Here is a 19,812-nt window from a genome sequence, read left to right on the forward strand (position 1 = left end):
CAGTGTGATCATTTTTTAAAATGTAAAATTCCAGTTTACTGCATAGTCTAAAAACCTGTTTGACAAAAGTTTTCTGAAAAGTTGATGTATTCATATAGTTCAGAATGCTTTAAAAAGTGCCAGGTTTATAATCTGTTATATATCTTGAATAATTCTATAGGGTTTTTTTGCCTTTTTTTTTTCCCCTTTTTTTTTTCTTTTTCTGTGGTAGATATGGTCCGGAAAAAGAACCCCCCTCTAAGAAACGTTGCTAGTGAAGGTGAGGTACAGACCCTTGAGTCTACAGGTACTGAAAGTGAAGAGTCTGGAAGGAAAAAAGAATTTTCCGCAGAGCAGATGCAAGAAAACACTGACCAGGGTGATGCGGCAGAGTTAAATAACAAGGAGGAGCTTTGCACGCATGTCCAAGAGCCATCTTCCAGCATTAAAAAGGACTTGAAAAGCTCAGTGCTGAGTGAAAAGGCTGGCTTCAATTATGAAAGCCACAATAAGGGAGGAAATGTTCCATCCTTCCCTCATGATGAGGTGACAGACAGAAATATGCTGGCTTTCTCATCTCCAGCTGTTGGGGGAATCTGTGAGCCCTTGAAGTCTCCTCAAAAATCAGATGCAGATGACACCCAAGATGTGGTCTGTACCCCGTCAGGAGATGCAGCGGAGACAAATGAGGAGCATCAGATGTCGCCAAAAGCTTCAGATGAAACAGTGCAAGTGCAAAGTGGTCAAACTGATGGCCAAGGCTCAAGCCCGGTCCCCATGGCCTCAAAAAACCCACAAGTGCCTTCAGATGGGGGTTTAAGGCTGAACAAATCTAAAGCAGATTTGTTGGTAAATGATAACCCAGATACGGCGCCTCTGTCTCCAGAGCTTCAGGACTTCAAATGCAACATCTGTGGATACGGTTACTATGGGAACGACCCCACAGATCTCATCAAACACTTCCGCAAGTACCACCTAGGACTGCACAACCGCACCAGGCAGGATGCTGAGCTCGACACTAAAATTTTGGCTCTCCACAACATGGTGCAATTCAGCCACTCCAAAGACTTCCAGAAAGTCAACCGCACTGTGCTTTCAGGAGTGCTGCAGGACATCAATTCCCAGAGGCCTGTCTTATTAAATGGGACTTACGATGTGCAGGTTTGTATTTTCCCAGCCTCCCCGCTTCTGCTAACTGCCTTCTCAACTGCAAAGTCGGTTGTTCACAAAGCCTCTGCTGCCTACGCAATTGAAGTATTTCATATAACCTGCTTAAGCCTAAAGAACCGTTTTGGTCTATTTTAGCCGGCCTTTCTGCAGGTCTGCTGAGCGTCTTGTACAGTAGAGGAGTACTTGGCTTTTTGACCAGTGATATTTCTGTGTACGATTTAGTCGTTGTGGTAATCAACAGCAAAAGATCTTATTCAGCAAACAGGCAAATTGCTGAATTGGTAATCATATCTGAAGGATTCGCTGTCACGGAAAGAAAAGAGCAAATAATAATGAAAAATAACAGCCAGACAGACAAAAGACAGCAGCTGGAAATTAAAAATGTAATCCTAAATTATCAGCTGCCGGGAGTCAAGATTTGGCTTATTGATTCTTTATTAAGATAAAATAAATGGCAAGTCTTGGCAACTCTAAAGTTGTCTGGTGCCAGAAAAACAGGATACACAATGGGTATTTAAAACATTTCAAAAAGTAACAGTAATCCACGCCGTCCTTCACATTAGTGAGCATGCAAGGAAAGGACTATTGCCTCAGTCGTTTGCTCATCTAGTTGGAGCAGGGAAAAAACTACAGATACTGCTGTAAAAAAATAAATTTTAAAAAAAAAAGATCACGTTTTTACCATGAAAGCGTGGACTGAAAAGGTTTTTCATGGAGCCTCTGCTCCATGAGTAGTATCATGAGGAGTATCAGCTAATATTTAATTAGTTAAAAAAAAATGGTGCAGCTTAAAAAAAAAAAAATCCTCTTGTCAGCGAGCTGAGAGATGCGGTAGGATACCTCAGTATTCTATGATATAAAAATTCAGATTTTAAGAAAAAAAAAAAGTACCAAAGTTTGCATACAAAATGAGTTCAAATGGCCAGCCAATTTCAAGTTTGAATAGGACATGATGTCCCACCTGGTATTAATCACCAGACAAAACTCAGGCTATGTTAAAATAAAAAGGTAGAAGGTGGAAAATATTTAATAATGCCTGCACAGACTTCAGGTATAGGAAAGAAATTTTGCAAAACAAGTTAAGATGGCTAACATCTAACTTCAAGTAAGAAGCTGGAACCAAAACACAAGTCAGGAACTTGAAGCTTTTAAAGTGATTTAAACTTTTCCTCTTTTTTCAGAAACTGTACCACTTCTTTGAGGAGCAGCAAATCAAACTAAGGTCGTTACTATGCATAAAAGCTGCAATCTTTGAACTGCTGTCTTATTAAAAGATCACTTCACTGTCTCGTGTCAGACACTCTCTCCTGTCAAACTGTGATTAGAAAGCAAATACGTGATTTAGTTAAAAGAGGTTAGAAGTGAATAATGTCAGAATGTGAAATGATGGTTTATAATTAGCACATAGTATGATGTTAATACCTGGATTTCCTGCTATAGTTTCAGTTTGCTGACTCCGGGGACAGCATCTTAGAGCAACTGATCCATGCTGTCAGGAAGACATTCAAACTGGAACAGCTCAGGCATACAGTATAGAGGAATTTGAGTTTCTAAACACACTTTCATTTCCTCCAAACAATTGTTTCGTTAGGTCCTTAGTTATTTATAGGAAAGTTTATGCTTGATTAGAATGAGCTGGACACTTTTCCTATGCAGTGTGTTCAGAAATAAAACAGATGTGTGAGCTATCTCAGTTTGAACTGATAGAAGTAGAAATAAAACAGCTGAACCTAGACTATACTTGTCTACTAAGCCCTGGCAGTAAGATACTGCAGGGGAGACAAAAAGCGGTAGGAAACAGCCCATAGATAATCTACTTAAGATCAGTCTTTTCTCAGACGAAAAACATTTTCCAAAATAGAACAGACAGCCTATACAATGTTGGCAATTTATTTTAAAGAAAAAAAAATTGGATCTGGAAACTTAATTTTTAAGAGTGCTAATTTTCCCTGCCCAATTTGGGAAGAGAAGATTAAATAAGCTTTTGTGCCAAATGCCATACTTCATCACTTGCACATGCACCAGATGTTGATCCAGAACATGTCAGAAGATAAGTAACTGATTAATATTTTTATGCTTTCTCCTCCCCCACTCCCGATACAGAGCAGCTTTGTGAGATTCATAAACACAGTAGAAGAACGTTTGAAAATCCCCTTTGCACCCACACATGTTTATATTGCTACTACGTCCATTTTGGAGGGGATTTTTCTCAGGCGTCTGAACGGCTGGCATGTCCTGCTGCATTGAGGGATCATATCGATTTGAGCTCTGGTTAAAATCGGTTCAGTCAAACTCTGGTGTAACATGGAGAGGGAACTGAACCTGAATAATTGGTTCATCTAAACAATATTATTTTGTATAGGTATTGGGCTAAAGGAAAATAATCCCTTTGTAATTAACTTGAAATAGTAGTGGACTGGGCTTAAGGTCTGATTTATTGATCCCCTTGCACTTAACAAACTGTTCTGTTGTGGCTGGGGTGGAAGTTATCGATGGATTTATGGTCTCAAGCCAGGGAGCTGGGCGCAGAAGCCAGAGGATGAAGATGACTGACTTTGATCTGGCTCACAGCGGTCAGTCGCAGACCATGGTATATGAAGATTTGTAGTCGTGAGGGATGCTATGGAGCCCTGTAATTTGCATTCATAACAAAAGCAAACAAAAAGCAATGGAAAAAAGTCTGAGTGCAGAAAAAAACAGTGTCTGCTATGCTATCTGCAGATAGGTAGGGACGTGGTCCCTTTGCCAAGGGCTGGGAAGAAAGAAATCAAATGCATTTTTGGACTTAGACTACAGAAGTGAAGTCTGTCCTAGAAAACTTAACCCCCTCCCCCAACAAAAACCTGCCACCCCCCCAACCCTAAACCCAGCTTTTAGTTGGGTTTTTTTTTATTACAGTCAGCAAAACAGTAGGGATACACATTTGGCTTCACATCCAGGTATGCAAATGTTGGGACTGTGTTCTGTAGTACCTAAGGAGGATTTGGCTGGGAACTGTGTAAGTAATCCAAGCTTTCTGGCCTTACCGCTGTGTAGATTTTTACTTGATTTGAATATTTAATCCAGCAAGATTCATTTGTCTTCTTTGAAAATGTGATTTTGTTTTGAAATCTCCTGTACTCTTTGTTCCCATTTTCTTCCTCAGACGTTTTTGGTTCATTGAATTATAATAAACTCCATAGGATTGGGTAAAATCACTGAGCTGTTTCTGGGAGATTAACTTTCTTGCCAGTATAGATTTCAGAAAACATTTGCTAGCGCATCTCTGAGTTCCCAGATAATGTGTTAATCAGCTTTATTGCTTTTATCAGAATAATATTTGAAGTGAGTTCAATGCATCGACTTTTGCTGATGCCCCTCATTACTTTTTCTTCACATTTAGTTAATTGATCAATATCTATAAGCAGTTTTGTCTTGCTGGATGTTTTAGCCTACGTATGTCTTTGTGGACTTGCCTAAAGCAGTAGACTTTAGACTGGATCTAAAGACTTCACTTAAAGTAAAATTCAGGTGACTTAACATCTATGATGCTGAAAACCATTGCTGTGCTACTCTATGATTAAGTCTGCTTCTGTGTTTGATCCAATGACGCTTTAATGTAAAGTATGGAAAGGTCTGGAGACTGGCAAGTAGGCAGGAGTCTTTTTCCTGTTCCCAAATTTTTTTATGTGTAGTGAGTGGGACAGCTTCAACAGAAAGACTGGAGAGTGCTGTCTTCCACATATCAGCTTATAGCTAAGGGGTAGGACATTGCCAAAAGAGGGAGAAGAAGTGGGCTTGGATCCCCTCTGACAGAGCAAGGAAAGGAGCTCACTTTTCCTGTTTCCTGAACAAGTGTTCAAGCCATTAGGCTATTGTATAAAAGGGAGCATGACCCCATTTCCTGATACATTTTAAAAGAAAACAGTGTCCCTCAAAGAAAGGACGCAAATGTCTGCATTCAGGTGAGGGTTTCAGATGGCATGTCCCAAGGGAGGAGGGTCTTCATGCAGCCGTGAATAAAGACATACTGCAGTGCTCAGCAGTTCTTACGGTTGACTCCAGGCAGCTTCACATTGTGTGTGCTACCTTTGAGGAGCTTCCTGCTCAGCACGGCCCTGGTTCTGGAACTTATTGTCACAGGCCTGCCTCCTCTTATGTTCAGCCATTAAAGAGATTCAGACTCCTGTCTAAAAGTACTGAAAAGTGATACTTTTTTTTTAATCCAGCCCTCTCATTTTGATTGTTTCATGGTTTTAGATACTAGAATGCCATGTAAAATAAGAAGACAAATTTCTGAAAAGCCATGGACTGATAAAAACCATCCAAAAGTTTCTTGATTTCATTTCAATGAGCCCAGGAAAAAAAAATAAATTACATTATCTAGCTATCCCACAGACTAATGAGAGATTGACAGCAGATTTTTTCTTTCATGGTTCTAGACATCCAATTTTGTAAGAGTTTTCCTATGCCACTCAGCCTAATCCTTTGTCATATATGACTACGGGTAACAACTTTTTCAGGATTTTCACAGCAACTGAGAGCCCTTCTGGATGTCCAGTTACCAGGCTGTTCTAGAAAGTGTTCTAGAAAGCGGCAGAAGTGCCTACGCATGCAGAGTGTGTAAAGCTCTTCCTTTGTCTCCTTTATAAATCAGTGGTGAGCTCCATGTGCCTACATAAACTTACACATGTGTGTTTTTTAGCATTCTGGATTTCAGTATATCAAATCTGGCAGCTTTTCTGTTCTCACTTTGGAAGTGTGTGACTAGTAATATAACTTATAATTAAAGTCTGGTCTAACTAGGATTCAGTTGAATGAGAACCAGTGGTTTTATTATTAGTAGTGTCTGCTTTTTATCCTCCGCTTTTATATTAGCAGTTTGATTGAATATGAAGTTGTGAAGGTAAGACTAGAAAAACTGCAGAGGGTCTGTGAAAAACTGTAGAGGGTCTGTAGGGGTACAGATGTAATCAGCATCCCCTCTCATGTTTAAGGTTTCCTCTACATTTTTGGTGGTTTTGGCAAAGGGATTCTTACAGATATGGTGAGAATCTAAACTGGAGGCATAGACAAGTGTAGCATTTACTATTGTATTAGTCACAAATCAAACCTTCTTAAAGTTCACCTTTGTCATCAAGTGGGCTTCCTATAAGGTGGCATGGATACATAACTAGTTGTTGTGAGTAGATGAAAACATGTATGGGAATGAATTTCATTTTCCTCACATGCTTAGACAAATGGATCCAAATTTTACATTGTTGGTCTTACTGACTTTAGCTCAATTGTCCCAAAAACTGGAATTAGATCTAAATAAACTGACCCACTATTGCTGGATATGATGTATGCTGATCTCTTAGACTCAATTGTGCCGTGCCAGATTTTGAAGGGTGTGCTAGAACAGAACTTGCATGAAAGTGTGATGTCCCAGAAGGCCCATTTAATCTGTCAGCCATGTTGTGGACTCTCCCTGGAGAAGTCTCTGTTTGAACTGAAGGCCATTAAGCTATCTTGGGTGTTGCACCTGCATGCGTGCGTGCGTACCTGTTTATTTTCAGTCTTATTTTTGGGTCGTGGTCAGGCTTGGAGACTGCCTTGCACACTGAGAGTCACACTGAACACAGGGGTCAGTCATCTCTTTTAAACCACGGACATGAAAAAGAAATGGTGGCAGGGGGGGAAATGGGTGGTGGTAAAACACACATATATATACATTCATATACACAAGCTTGTGTGTATGTGTAAACATATATGTGCTTCTTTTTCTTATCTGTATGTGCATAGAATCATAGAATTGTTAGGGTTGGAAGGGACCTTAAAGATCATCTAGTTCCAACCCCCCTGCCATGGGCAGGGACATCTCCCACTAAAGCAGGTCGCTCAGAGCCCCATCCAGCCTGGCTTTAAAAACTTCCAGGGATGGGGCTTCCAGCACCTCTCTGGGCAACCTGTTCCAGTGTCTCACCACCCTCATGGTGAAGAATTTCTTCCTAACATCCATACACATAGATATAAAAATATTATGTGAAAAAGCACGTATGGTCTTGTAGGCATCTGAATTCTATATTGAGTGTAGCTCATAACTAATGATTTATATTATTATATGTAGTAGAAGTTCTTGATATCCTTTCTTTGGAGACATTAGCAAGTTTACTATTCAGAATTATATGCAGTGATTTACAGCATGTCAGCTGCTAAATATTAAGTGCCTGGGAACATTTACTTGCTCTGTGACTGAAATGAGCTATTTTAGCCTTCTTTCAGTGAGAAATAGTCTACCCTCAAATTAGAGCATTCAGATGGGCAGTTTCTGTGGAGCAACTGACATGATGTATATTCACAGCCTTCAAGGCAAAGTTGTTTATGTGTTAATATTCTTCATCTTTATACCAGGGATATCTGGTAGTCTTTGAAGAGAGGTTAATGAAGAAAGTTGGTGAGACTAGCAATAGTCACAGATATATTTAAAGATATAAACTGCTAAGCTAGCCCACAGAAATGATAAGAGCTCAAAAAATGAAGTTGCTGGGGAAAAAGGAAAGCAGCTAGGTTTTCTTCTGGTGTAAATCAGTGCAAGTTTGCCTCAAAGTCTGTGAGACTGTGTGAGTTTACAGTAGCCAAGGAACCGTCTGGAAATTTTATCTATACAGAGAGAGAATAGAAGGAATGGTGCTTCTTTTAGGTGCTAGATATTAGTCTACTAGCATTAGCTAGCAAATTAAGTCTTGATAAGTTCCTTACTTTTGTTGGTTTTGCACATCTGGTCTCCTGACCGTAATTTAACTCCTGTTATTGTTCTGTTACAGTCTTTGTCTTAAAAATACCTTTTAAATTCTAATGTCAGAACCCATACTGGCTTCAATGGCGAGAGAATAAATCTTGAGAGGAATACATTCATCTTGAATGAATGTGACCCAATAGTTTGCTTTCTTGTTTTGGTAAACACAAACAGCCCAGAAAGCCAGGAGTTTGCCCTTAGTGTTTGCTTCACTTCTGCAACATAGTTCTATCTACCAATAAGTTAATCACAGTGTGGTAAATAATCTTAAGAGTATACTCTGAAGATTGTCCTAGTTCTACATGCAGAGAGGGAGTGAGAGGGAGTGAGTTCTCCATAGTGGAGGTTAGAGAACTGGGTGGTGTTACACAAACTTGCATAAAAGCCAGGAATCTGTTCTGGCCTGCACGACATGAAGAACTTCATAAATGTGGGATGGTTAAAATGTTCTGGATGCTATATTGCACAAAGCAAATGAATAAACAAGAGCATTAGAAAATATTTTAGGATTAGAAGATTAAGAGTAATTGGCAAAGGCAGACTGGATGGCTCGGGAGATTGGTAAGGGATCTGGAGCCTTTCACCTCCTGATTAGCCAAAGATGTAACCCAGGTAATGAAAAAAAGAGGATTTATTAACGTTTGATGTTCCAATGCAGATAGTTAGTCTAGTTTCTAATCAGTCGTTGCAGAAGAAGCCAGGGGTCAAACACAGCTTTACCCTGTGCATGTAAGTCTTGCGGTTGAATCTCTTACGTGGATATAGGCCACTAGTTTCTGCTGGTGGAATTTTCTTCATGAAACGTATGATTACAGGAGCTGGCAGACTTTTCTTCCTTGGTAATTTTATTTTCTGTAGGCAGTATTTTTAAAATGCTTTGGTGTATAAGATTTAGAATTAAACTTTGAAAAGGAGGTGGGAGAATAGAGTAGGGTAGCATTTGGATCAAGGGCAGGTTAAAGACATTTAAAAAACCGCACCAAAATGGAAAGTACCTCTCCTTGCTCAAGTCTGTGTATTCCATGAAATCATTGTTTTTGGTCTGACTAATTAAGGTAATGTAGACATATCTGTTGGAAACATATAGTGCAATTACACAGCTTTGTTGAAGTACTTGCCAACATGCTTTAGAAAGTACATCTTGAAACATTGTCAATTATTATGTTATCTTTTCTCCTCTTTCTGTCTATTTTTGGAAATGTGCGTGGTGGGTGAGGAGATAGCTTCGTTGTATTAACACATGAACTTCAATCCTTGCAGTAAATTCTTTACCAGTTTTCTAGATTTTGATAATTTTTCCCATTAATGAATGAACGTAATGATCAAAGTTTTGAGTTTCAGGGAGTCTTACTGTGAAATGTATTTCAGTTTAATCCCAAAGTGAAACATGGCTTTGAAGAGCAATTTTTGAAACATATCAGTGCAACCGTCTCAAGTGCAGTAATGGAGAACTCATTCCAATAGCTGTCTTCCTCTATACAGCGTAATACCAACTATATTGCCGTAATTAAGGTGCTGCAGGAGTAAGTGGTATTCCCAAGGTCTCACAAGCAAGTGACAGTAAAGAACTAAATCAGGTTTCCTCAGTACAAACAGACTGCCTTATATGTTAGATTTTCTTTAAAATGAGAATTATGAAGAGGAATTTTCTTCTGTGCTTATTGAAGGAACTGTTGATCTATAGGTACTCTTACATTTCCAGTGCAAGCTGTACCTCTTCTTGTGACTGCCACTAGTTATGTCAGCTGGCACTTTTGGACTCCACTGCTGTAATAGAATTGCAGAATTTTAGCATTGCTTTTGTTTAGCTCTTCTGCTTTATGTTGGGGAGAACTCAGTCAGGTCAAAGCAGGGGACTAGGTTTTGGTGTGATCAGAATGAGATATGGGAATGGATAGTAAAAGCTCTCACTTCTGATACCACGCAGAAATATGGATATTGATTTCTAGGGTAGGTATATATTTCTTTTCCCCTTTCTCCTTTTCTTTCTCCTTTATTTTTCATCTTTCTGGGGCAGGTCAGAGACAGCGGGAGGTTAAGGACAATTACCCCGCGAAGGAGTTTGGTGCCTCTGCATAGAGATACGATACGTAACTGAAAAATCTGAAACTCAAGCCAAGACGTGAGCAGAGTGCACGAATCCAACCTCAGTGGCTCTGTGATTCTGCGAATCCGAACAGTTCTGCAAATGCGTAGGCTTCTTCCAAATTTGGCTGGCTGAAAGTTGAAACAGCTTCAGTTTATACTGTCACTTCAAGTGCTTCTCTCAATCTCTTTGCATGGAAACCGGTTTCTTCAGTTCTTTTTACCGGGTGACCCCCAAGGAGGCTTTCAGTAGGTTTTGTTATGTGTGAGAAATGGCTTTTGAGTGTAATAACATTAAGATAACCCCATGTTACGTTTCACGTACATGCTCTCCTAATAGGACACGTTGTTTTGAATTGTGGCAGGGAAATGCCATCCCAATAATTGGTGATCGTGTGTCACCCCTCCTTTGCAACAAGCTGACACAAATAGTGTGAGAATACTTAGTTCTCTTTTATCCTCTTGTGATGCAGAGAAGGATGTAGTAGCATGGGACGCAAATTTGCTATGTAGGCCACTAAGCAGGATTAACACAAGTTACAGAAATGTTGTGATTTACAGTCCATGGTATGAAATGCTAGTACTAATAATATGTTTTTCCAGTGTTCAGAAATAAAAGTAATTAGCAATGAATAGCAGCTGGGATTATTGTCACACAATTTCTAACTGGTGTCTACAGAGTGTCTGCAAAATAGGTTTGTTACCTGTAGGCTCTCTGAACGGACAGCTGAGAGTAATGGATGTATTTACTCATTAGAGCCACTTAAGGTAAAGCATTTTGGCCAGTTTTCTGTGCATGCATAGAACAAGCATAAGTGTCTAATTAAATGAGCAAAACCAGATCACCTTGCAACTTAGGTAATCACGCAGTGAGCTGCTGTTATTTTCTGCGTACCATAATTCCATCAGTGCTTTCTTTAAGTTATCTTTCAACACCTTTGAGACTTTGAACAGTGAAATGATGAAGTAGATGGTGACCTGAGTACCAGATACTGTGGAGCAAGCCCAAATCGCACTGTTGTCAGTGGATGAGGCTCAGCATGGCTTTGCCTCCAGTTATTGCTCGCCATAAAATGAATAAAATATCTTCTGCAGTACAGAAGATCTGTAAAACATCCCTCTTCAAAGAACCTCTTCAAAACCAAATTCATAGCTTGATACCAGAACTTGGGAGCCCCAGTTTAAGTGAAAATGTTATTACAGCTAACTCCTAGCTGTTCGGCTGCCTGACTCACCATTGCCTAATGAAATATGTTTCCTAAACAAACAGAAAGCATTATTTAAGAAAAAGTTTTAACAAGTGTATGGGAATTGTGCTTTCTTAAAAAAAAAAAAAAAGGAAAAAAAAAAGGGAGGCTGAATAGCAGCAGCTCATTATATCACGGTTTAGCAACTCATTGACTCACTATACACGTTCAATTCTGATGGGATACAAAGGATAGCATCTCATTCTCCGAGCTAAATGGCTAAAAGGCATTTATATTATATGCATTTAAAAATGTTTACATTTCATGCTCTCTGTATGTCTGAGTCTTTCCGTATGGTGCGATACTGAATGAGCAGTGATCACATGCTTTGTGGCACAGCTGTTGAGGAGGAGGAGAAGAAAAATAATTACACCATTTGCCTAATGCATTACAACTGAATCCTGCAGAAATGTAGTAATACACTTACTGGTTGGGAGAATTGAAATCTAACTCTGTGTGGAAATTTTATATTCCCTGTAAGGCATCTCTTGGGCGTAAAAATGGAGAACATGGCACAAGGAAGCTTCCACCCATGTTTTTGACGTAGTGGTGTAGACTGGATGATGGCAAAGGAGTAAGATGTCTGGATTTCGGGTGTAGAGAGGAATTATCTTCTGGATGCTGTACACTGCTTACTATTCAGGAGAAGATGTAGAGCAGTGGTGACAGTTTTGTCAGGAGATTCTTTCTTTGGCCTTCAAACCAGTTGTACAGGAGCAGCAAATCTCCCCCTGATGTCACGGGCAGGTGTGGTGCACTCCTGGGAAGGGCAGGCCTGCCTGCTGTGAGAACTCGGGCTTTAACAACACAAGCCCTGGAAGCCTTGTTTCCTTCCTGCAGACCGTTTTGCTCACAGATCATGAGAACAGTTAAGTAGATCTACCTTTTTTTTTTTTTTTTAAATAAAAAAAAATAGTGATGTCATGGACTTGGGTGTGGTAGGTTTCTTTGCCACATGCCATTTTTCTCCTGTAGTTTTTCCATCCTTGTTTTACTAAATTGAGCTCTGTGCATGAGAGGAACAGAAGATTTCCTTGGAGAATGTCTGCACTGAGTAATCTTTGAGAAAACCGGCTTTCGTTTCAGACATAGCCACTATGGCAGTGTTAAAAGGCATCCTGGTGGATACCGAATATTCCTGTAGGAACGGTCTTTATAAGAATTGGTCACACTCCGACCCAGCAAACTGAATTTGTTATTTCAAATTTAATTTTGGTTTTTAGGAAGCAATTCTCTTGGACTGTTAAACATGAATATGATTAAAATATGTAAGTATATTGAAAGAAAAAGACTGAGGGCCCGTTCTTTTGTTCCACACCTGGTATAGATTCCCAGCAAAGTTGCCTGTCAGAGGGTTCAGGGATATGGGATTTGATGATTGCATCTTCTATCAATGACATGATTTAGTGAAGGAAGGAATAGTCCTATCAGGAAATTCTGAGTTCCAGTCACATTGCATACACATGCCTTGGTTTCCCCAAATAAAAATATTTTGTATTCATATGGAATATATATTCAGCTATGTGAAACATTTCAAAATCTTCAGCAACAAATGCTAAATTTGTGAGGGTATATGTATGGTATCTTTCTACATTAGTACGAATGAAAATGGTGGTGACGGTTAATGAAAGAGGCTTATGAATCACTCTCTAGTTGTCTCTTTTTTCTTTTTTTCTTCCTTGTATTTGACTAAATCTACCGTGGAGCTAAAATGACTTCATTCTTTATTCACAGGTTACTTTAGGTGGAACCTTTATTGGAATTGGGCGGAAAACTCCAGATTGCCAAGGCAACACCAAGTACTTCCGCTGCAAATTCTGCAATTTCACCTACATGGGCAACTCCTCCACTGAACTAGAGCAACACTTCTTACAGACTCACCCAAACAAAATGAAAGCAGCCCTTCCCTCCTCTGATTCTGGTAAAACTTCAGAGAAAAACTCCAATAAATCCAGTCCTACTCTTCGACCATGTGATTCTGGAGACTTGGGGAAGTGGCAAGACAGAATCACTGTAAAAGCAGGAGATGATACACCAGTTGGATATTCGGTGCCCATCAAGCCAATAGATTCCTCTAGACAAAACGGTACCGATACAACCAGTTACTACTGGTGTAAATTTTGCAGTTTCAGCTGTGAATCGTCCAGCTCATTGAAACTATTAGAACATTACAGCAAACAGCATGGGGGAAGCCAGGCAGGAAGCCTTCACCCAGATCTGAATGATAAGCTTTCTAGGGGATCTGTCATTAACCAGAATGATCTAGCCAAAAATGCAGATGGGGAGTTAGTGACAAAGACAGAAAAGGGTGCGAGTGTGGCAAAAAAGAAAGACTTGACTAGCAAAGGAGCAGAGGACAGCATGGTGACAAGCTACAACTGTCAGTTCTGTGACTTTAGGTACTCAAAGAGCCATGGCCCAGATGTAATAGTGGTGGGCCCACTTCTCCGTCACTATCAGCAGCTCCACAACATTCATAAATGTACCATTAAGCACTGTCAGTTCTGTCCCCGAGGCCTCTGCAGCCCAGAAAAGCACCTTGGAGAAATTACTTACCCATTTGCTTGCAGAAAAAGTAATTGTTCCCACTGTGCTCTCTTGCTTTTGCACCTGTCTCCAGGGGTGACAGGAAGCTCTAGAGTCAAACACCAGTGCCATCAGTGCTCATTCTCCACTCCCGACGTGGATGTTCTCCTGCTCCACTATGAGAATGCACATGAAGCCCAAGCGTCTGATGTCAAACCAGAAACAAACGCCCTGCCAGGGGCAGAGGGGCCGCTGACGCTCAAGGAGAACAAAGAACACTCATGCACCAAATGTGACTTTACCACCCAGGTGGAAGAAGAGATTTCCCGACACTACAGGTACAGTGAAGTTTCAAATGATTAATGATAGGAACCCAAACAAACAGCCCTCCCTTAGTTCCTTAATTAAATGTCACCGTTCCCCAAACATTTGAGGAAACTGGAAATCAAAATAGGAATGCCTATAGATATAAATCTTTACAGCCAGGGTCTAATCCAACATCCACTTTGTTTTGGAAAACCACCAGCTAAGTCGGTGGATTTAATTATACATTTAAACCTGTGCAAAGAAGAGGGAGATTTGGATTTGTGTGCAGATGCTGAAGTTCCAGCATATTTGAGGTTTGGTCAACTATTTTCCACCCAGAATCTTTTAGGTACTATTTTAGTTTAGGCTTTTTACCAGAAAGCTGGCATCTTCATTCAGTAGGGGAACACAAATGCCTTTACTTTCCAAGATAGACTGTGAATCCTTTCATGCTCCGTAACAGTGCTTCAATGTACTACCTTTTTGTAGTATTTTCCATTCCCAAGTCCAGCAACGCAATAATTACTTTAAGAGCATTCCACTGCTGTTTTGGTGTTGGTTTCACACTGGGAGCAGACACTCTTTTGTCTGTTGATGTCATCCCCCAGGATCCTTTTGCAGATGCTTATTTTCGTGTTGCTGGTTTACAGTGTCGTTCTATTTATTTTAAATGCTAATGTTCCTATTTGGAGGTGGATGCAGCCAGTCTCCTGACTCAGTCTGACACAATGTCATAGTGGCAGCCAACTCCCTGCTAAACTTCTTGGGTCAGTTCCTGGGCTGTTGTAAACTGGCAGTCCAGTTGACATCAGAGGAGGAGCTGGCTCTCAGGCTTTGTAAAGAGCAACAGTTATGTGCTGCTGCAAAAGCGACGTTAAATATTAGAAAATCATGCTGAATATGTTAATAGTTAAGGCTAATGCGTCAACAACAGCGGAAAACTCAGTATCTATCTCATCTAAAAGATCTTTGCATGGAAGCCAGCTAGAATGAAGACAAAAGAAGATGCATTTTCAAAGCTAAAGCTTTGTTAAAAGCTCAAGAAACTGTGCCACGTTTAATAGATTCCAAGACATCCAAAATTAACAAAGGCAGACTGGGGCATGATACTTTAATAGAGATTAAAGCTGGGGGCATCCAAATGTTGCCCAACAGAGGGCTGCATTGGCAATGTATCAGGACTCTATTTAAAAAAAAAAAAAAAAAAAAGGAAAAAAAAAAAAAGAAGGAGCAGATTGCTCATCTTTAATTTGGAGCTAGGGCCCACGGAGGATTCAGGTCCCAGCATGCAGTGCCCCATTTTTGATCCAAGTGGGCCTGAGGGATGTTGTGCGGATTAATTAGTTAATGTTTGTAAACTGCTTTGAAGATGAAAAGTGGTATCTAAGTTCCAAGCATTATTATAGCAGCTTTGAGCCATGCTGTAGAACTCCATAGGCAGCACTTTGTCCGCCGCTGGGGCACGGCACGATCTTTTTTTAGTGGTTAAATAACTGGAAGATTGAAATGGCTCCTTGACTGAAAAAAAGCACTTTTATTTTGCTGCAGCTGGTAATTTAAGTTTTAACAAGCGCGCCTAGTTAAAATCCTTTTTCCCAAGGAAAGGAGAAGCCATGACTTTCAAAAGTAAGTGCTAAGTCTGCGATGGGGTAGCAGTAGCTTCTTCTTCAGAGGGCTCAGCACCCTGCGGCTCCGGCAGTTGTCACGGGGAGCTGCACTTTGGAAAATCAATAGATACACTTAAGCGTTCGAATCTCAACTTGTTTGTCTAAAATTAGACTATTCTGTTTTAAGACACTTGAACAATGTATTTTGTTAAGCCTTCAGTCTATGACATTACTGAGTACTCTGAGGATGTTGTGTAATTAAAGTGAAGTACAACATCCCCATAACTGCCAACTTCTTTCCCTTTCTCCTGCCCTCCCCCCTTTTTAATTTGAGTTTTGTTTCTTTTCTACGTGTGCTGCTGCTGTTTTCCCCCGCTGTGCATCTTCTTTGAAATCACAGAAGTTAGCTTGGCTTGTGGAAGGTGCTCTGCAATAGCAAACACCAGCAGCTTTTATTGCTTTTCTATGCATAACCTAGTTTTCATTCTATAAAGCTAAAACAAATGGAGAGAAAGACTTTTGGGGCATTATAGCTTCTACTTTTATTATTATTATCAGGGCCTTTTTTTTTCTTTATAGAAGTTTTTTTTATGTATTGGATACGTATTGTCTTCCCCTTTTTGTATTTTATGAACTAAAGACAGAATAGTTAAGATTTAAAAAAGTAGAACATCTATAAAATAGTAGCAGTAGGGAGTTACATGCGTGACACGCAGAAACACGCTGATGTGGAGTCAGCTCACATCCTCACGGGCCTTCTCTGTGGCTTCATCAGAGTTTATCTCAATAAAGCCGTTCTGCCACACGTTATGTATTTGTGATGTATTTAAAATGCTGTATATGCACATACATCTAAAACCTGTCCATTTATATAATAAGGAGCTGAATGGATTCTAATGGTCAACATGATACTAAGCATTGATGTGGCGGCAGAAAGTGTTCTGCTGTTCACATATTTAAGTTTACCCTTGATAATTTGTGAGTATCGGAGCTGGCTTTAGAAGCTACTTACATATTTTGGTTCATGTATTTTTTGCCTGCATTTTTGATTATTTTGGGTTTTGAGTCATACGCATGAACAGCATGCTTAATTTATTTTCTTTTTAATTTTGTTTCCTGTTGGCTCTACATCTACAATTTCACTGTCTGCTAGCTCAAAATTCTTCTGTGTCCCAGTATTATTCCTTTGCAGCCGTGTATTTGAAAAAGTATTAGAATTTGCAAAAGTGGTTCTTTCCAAGTTTTCTGTCTACAGAAACGTATACTGACACTTAACGCTCATTCAGAATTTCTTGACATGATTATTTGAGAGCTGTTCAGTTAAATTTGAAGTTAATGAATGACATTGCACTTGAGTTTACTTGTATTTAAACTCACTAAAATGTGCTTACTCAAATAAATCCCCAGAAGGTTTATTGGCCTCCATTTTCTACTAATTCTGCTACTACCCATTTTCCATTATACCTCTAAGGAATCGGGTACTCTTCATGTTCATTGTGAAGCTTAATTTTTCCTGAAAACTGTCTGGTATTCTGATGAGCTAAAAGATGCCAACACTTGTAATTTAGATAAAAATCATACAAAGTATTTGGGGAAATTTTGCATGTCAGATCACTTAGTCTAGAGATTATTTTCCTGCTTGCTCCAAAATAATTAATTTTTCATTTTTCATTTTTTTCTTAAAAAATGAAAGAGGCTTCTTGCAGAGTGGTTTGTTTTTTAATTTTGCAAAAACGTGGGAAAAAAATGCGTTTTCTCGTTTTGGTAAAAATTAGATTTTTTCATAGAAATCCTTATTTGTCAAAAAAGACTTTGACAGAAAGTACTTGATCAGTGCTAGTAGTAATTAAAAATGCTATGCTGAAAAATGCTCTAAATGCCTTTAAAAAAAAGATAAGGTAGTGCTTCATTAAACAACTCCAAAATATAAAAAGAAAACAGAAAGACTCACAAATAAAATATAAGCTTTGGCAATGAAGTAGAATCATTTCTCTAATAAACAGAAATTAATTTTAAAATGTGGATGACAGCAGTTTCGTAGGGTTCTCTTTTGAAGTTAATTTTGAATTAAATTAAATTTGATGTCTTAAAGGTAAATGGAGTAGAGGGCTAAAAGGCAAAGGGGGACTTGGGTCTTGTGTGTGAGGGACGGGGGCGGTGGAGCTCCCTCTGCCCTCGCACTGTCAGGCAGCAGAAGCTGGAGCAGGGTGCGGAGAATGGAAATGTGGAGCCTTTGGGACACTCCCCAGAGAAGCCAACTGAGGGCAAAAGTGTAAACTGAGGCCCACCAGCTCCCGCTTTTTCGGCAGAGCAGGAGCCTTCACTCATGGAACAATAGCAGCAGCTGTGAGGACCTTTTGCATCCTCCTGACACCTTAATTCACTGCTCTGAACTTGTTTGCTCTTGCCAATGGCTTCTGCTCGTCTTTCATCTCAGCCTTGCTCTCCGCTCTGCCCGTTTCCTCCCCTTTCGGTCCCTCTGCTGAATTTTCGTGCTTGCTTTGCTTGCTCTCTTTCCTTCTGAATACTTCCCGTGCCCCACAAGTCTGAGTGCAGCGCCCATCCTGAAAATAAACTTTCTTATAAGCCTGTTTCTTCATGAGAAATAACAGTAATTATTATATTCATAATGAAATTCAAAACATGCAAAAAAATGGAAGTGATATGACAGCCGCGTCTTCATCCAAAATATTTTCTATGCCCTAGAGCATAGGAATGTCTTTAGGTAATTTAAAAAAAAAATTTACTTGTTTTGTAGAGGATGGTGTTTTGTAATACTTCAGACTAGTTAGAAGTACGTCAACAAGACTTAATTAACAACTGGCTAGCTTCAGGAGTATCGCAGCCTGTTAGAAAGCTGAAGTAAAGAACATTAGATCCATCAAAAAAATCCCATCTAGTCTCTCCAACTTCAAGCTTTTGCAAGGGAAAATCCTTACAGCACCCAATTCAAGTATATTTCAGTACAAAAAAAAATGGTAGGATTTTATTAAGGTGTCAGAATATAACAGTGCAGCAACGGTTTGGCCTGAATTCCTTAACATTTCGTCTTGGGATTGGGGCATAAATATTTTAACATCCACGAACAGTCAGGTCTTTGATTTGTTTTGTAGTGAAAATAATAACGCGAAGTGACATCAATGGATGGGATGACGTTGCCATCCCAATGCCACGTTGAAGATAATGCCAGCTTATGGCTTGAACCCGCTGTTAGCTTGCTTGAGTGGTGTATGAGCAAGATGACAAAAGGGAGACTGCTGTTTCCTTCTTTATTTACATGGCTGTCTTCCGTACTGAGATTTTCCTCAGACATCTCTCTTTGATCAGCTTTATACCAATACGCTGCGTTGCACCTGATGAGTTCAGAGTTTCAGCTGGTATAACCGTGGTTGAGCTGTAAAGTACAACCTTAAGGTAATGCACGGGAGTGCTTATCGTGTGCTTTGCAAATTGGAATTTTTTAAAATTTTGTTGCTTAGCTTTGAGGAGCTTTGTGCACAAATCTAGGTGTAACTTGGGCCTTTAGAAATATGGGGTAGTTTTAATTCTAGCATAAAAAGAACTCAAACATTGCCAACTTGTTTCCTTGATTGCTATCAGGGTGGGGTGAAAACAGTCAGAGATGAAAACATTTGCTTTGTATGCCTTGTTCTGGGAAAGAATAAGTTTCTAACTTTCAAAAGTTCTCTAATAGCTGATGATAGTTACTATTTTATTATTTGAGACTATGACTTATATTGGACAGTTCCAAACTTTAACTTACTTTTCAGAGCTTGGGTATAGAATAGTATATGGGACAAACCCATGCGAAGTAAGAAGATTTATAATGTCGATGGTGGCAGAAGTGACTTTTTCATGCACACTAGAAAAGTGTATGTCCTGAAAAAAAAAAAAGGCTGTTGGGGTTATTACGTACCTAAATCAGTCCTTATTTTTTCTGCATCACAGTGACTATCACAGTTTCGCATAAAAACGAAAGAGTGTTTTTATGACTCCCTTTGAATAAATTGGAAATAATTTAAATGAACAAACCTTTAATGTAATAAAGGTGATGGTAGCTGGGCCTCAGCCATGTAGTTACAACTGTGTCTAATATTCAGCATTTATTTGTGGCCTTAGAAGTGTGGTACTGCTC

The 19,812-nt window shown here is 39.5% G+C and overlaps 1 protein-coding gene across 7 annotated transcripts in view; it reads left to right on the forward strand.

The window, feature by feature from the left end:
• Window positions 1-19,812, forward strand: part of TRPS1 (transcriptional repressor GATA binding 1) — a 218,374-nt gene that overhangs the window by 42,884 nt on the left and 155,678 nt on the right. For 5 of the 7 annotated variants that reach the window (XM_054190520.1, XM_054190525.1, XM_054190522.1 and 2 more), the window contains 2 exons: window positions 212-1,140; window positions 12,973-14,102. In XM_054190520.1, the coding sequence (XP_054046495.1) occupies window positions 212-1,140; window positions 12,973-14,102 (2,059 nt within the window). The remainder of the gene's footprint in view (window positions 1-211; window positions 1,141-12,972; window positions 14,103-19,812) is intronic. The other 2 variants (XM_054190526.1, XM_054190527.1) reach the window with 2 other exon arrangements.

This window comes from Rissa tridactyla, chromosome 2 (genome assembly GCF_028500815.1).
Source record: "Rissa tridactyla isolate bRisTri1 chromosome 2, bRisTri1.patW.cur.20221130, whole genome shotgun sequence".
In the NCBI taxonomy this organism is placed as follows: domain Eukaryota; kingdom Metazoa; phylum Chordata; class Aves; order Charadriiformes; family Laridae; genus Rissa; species Rissa tridactyla.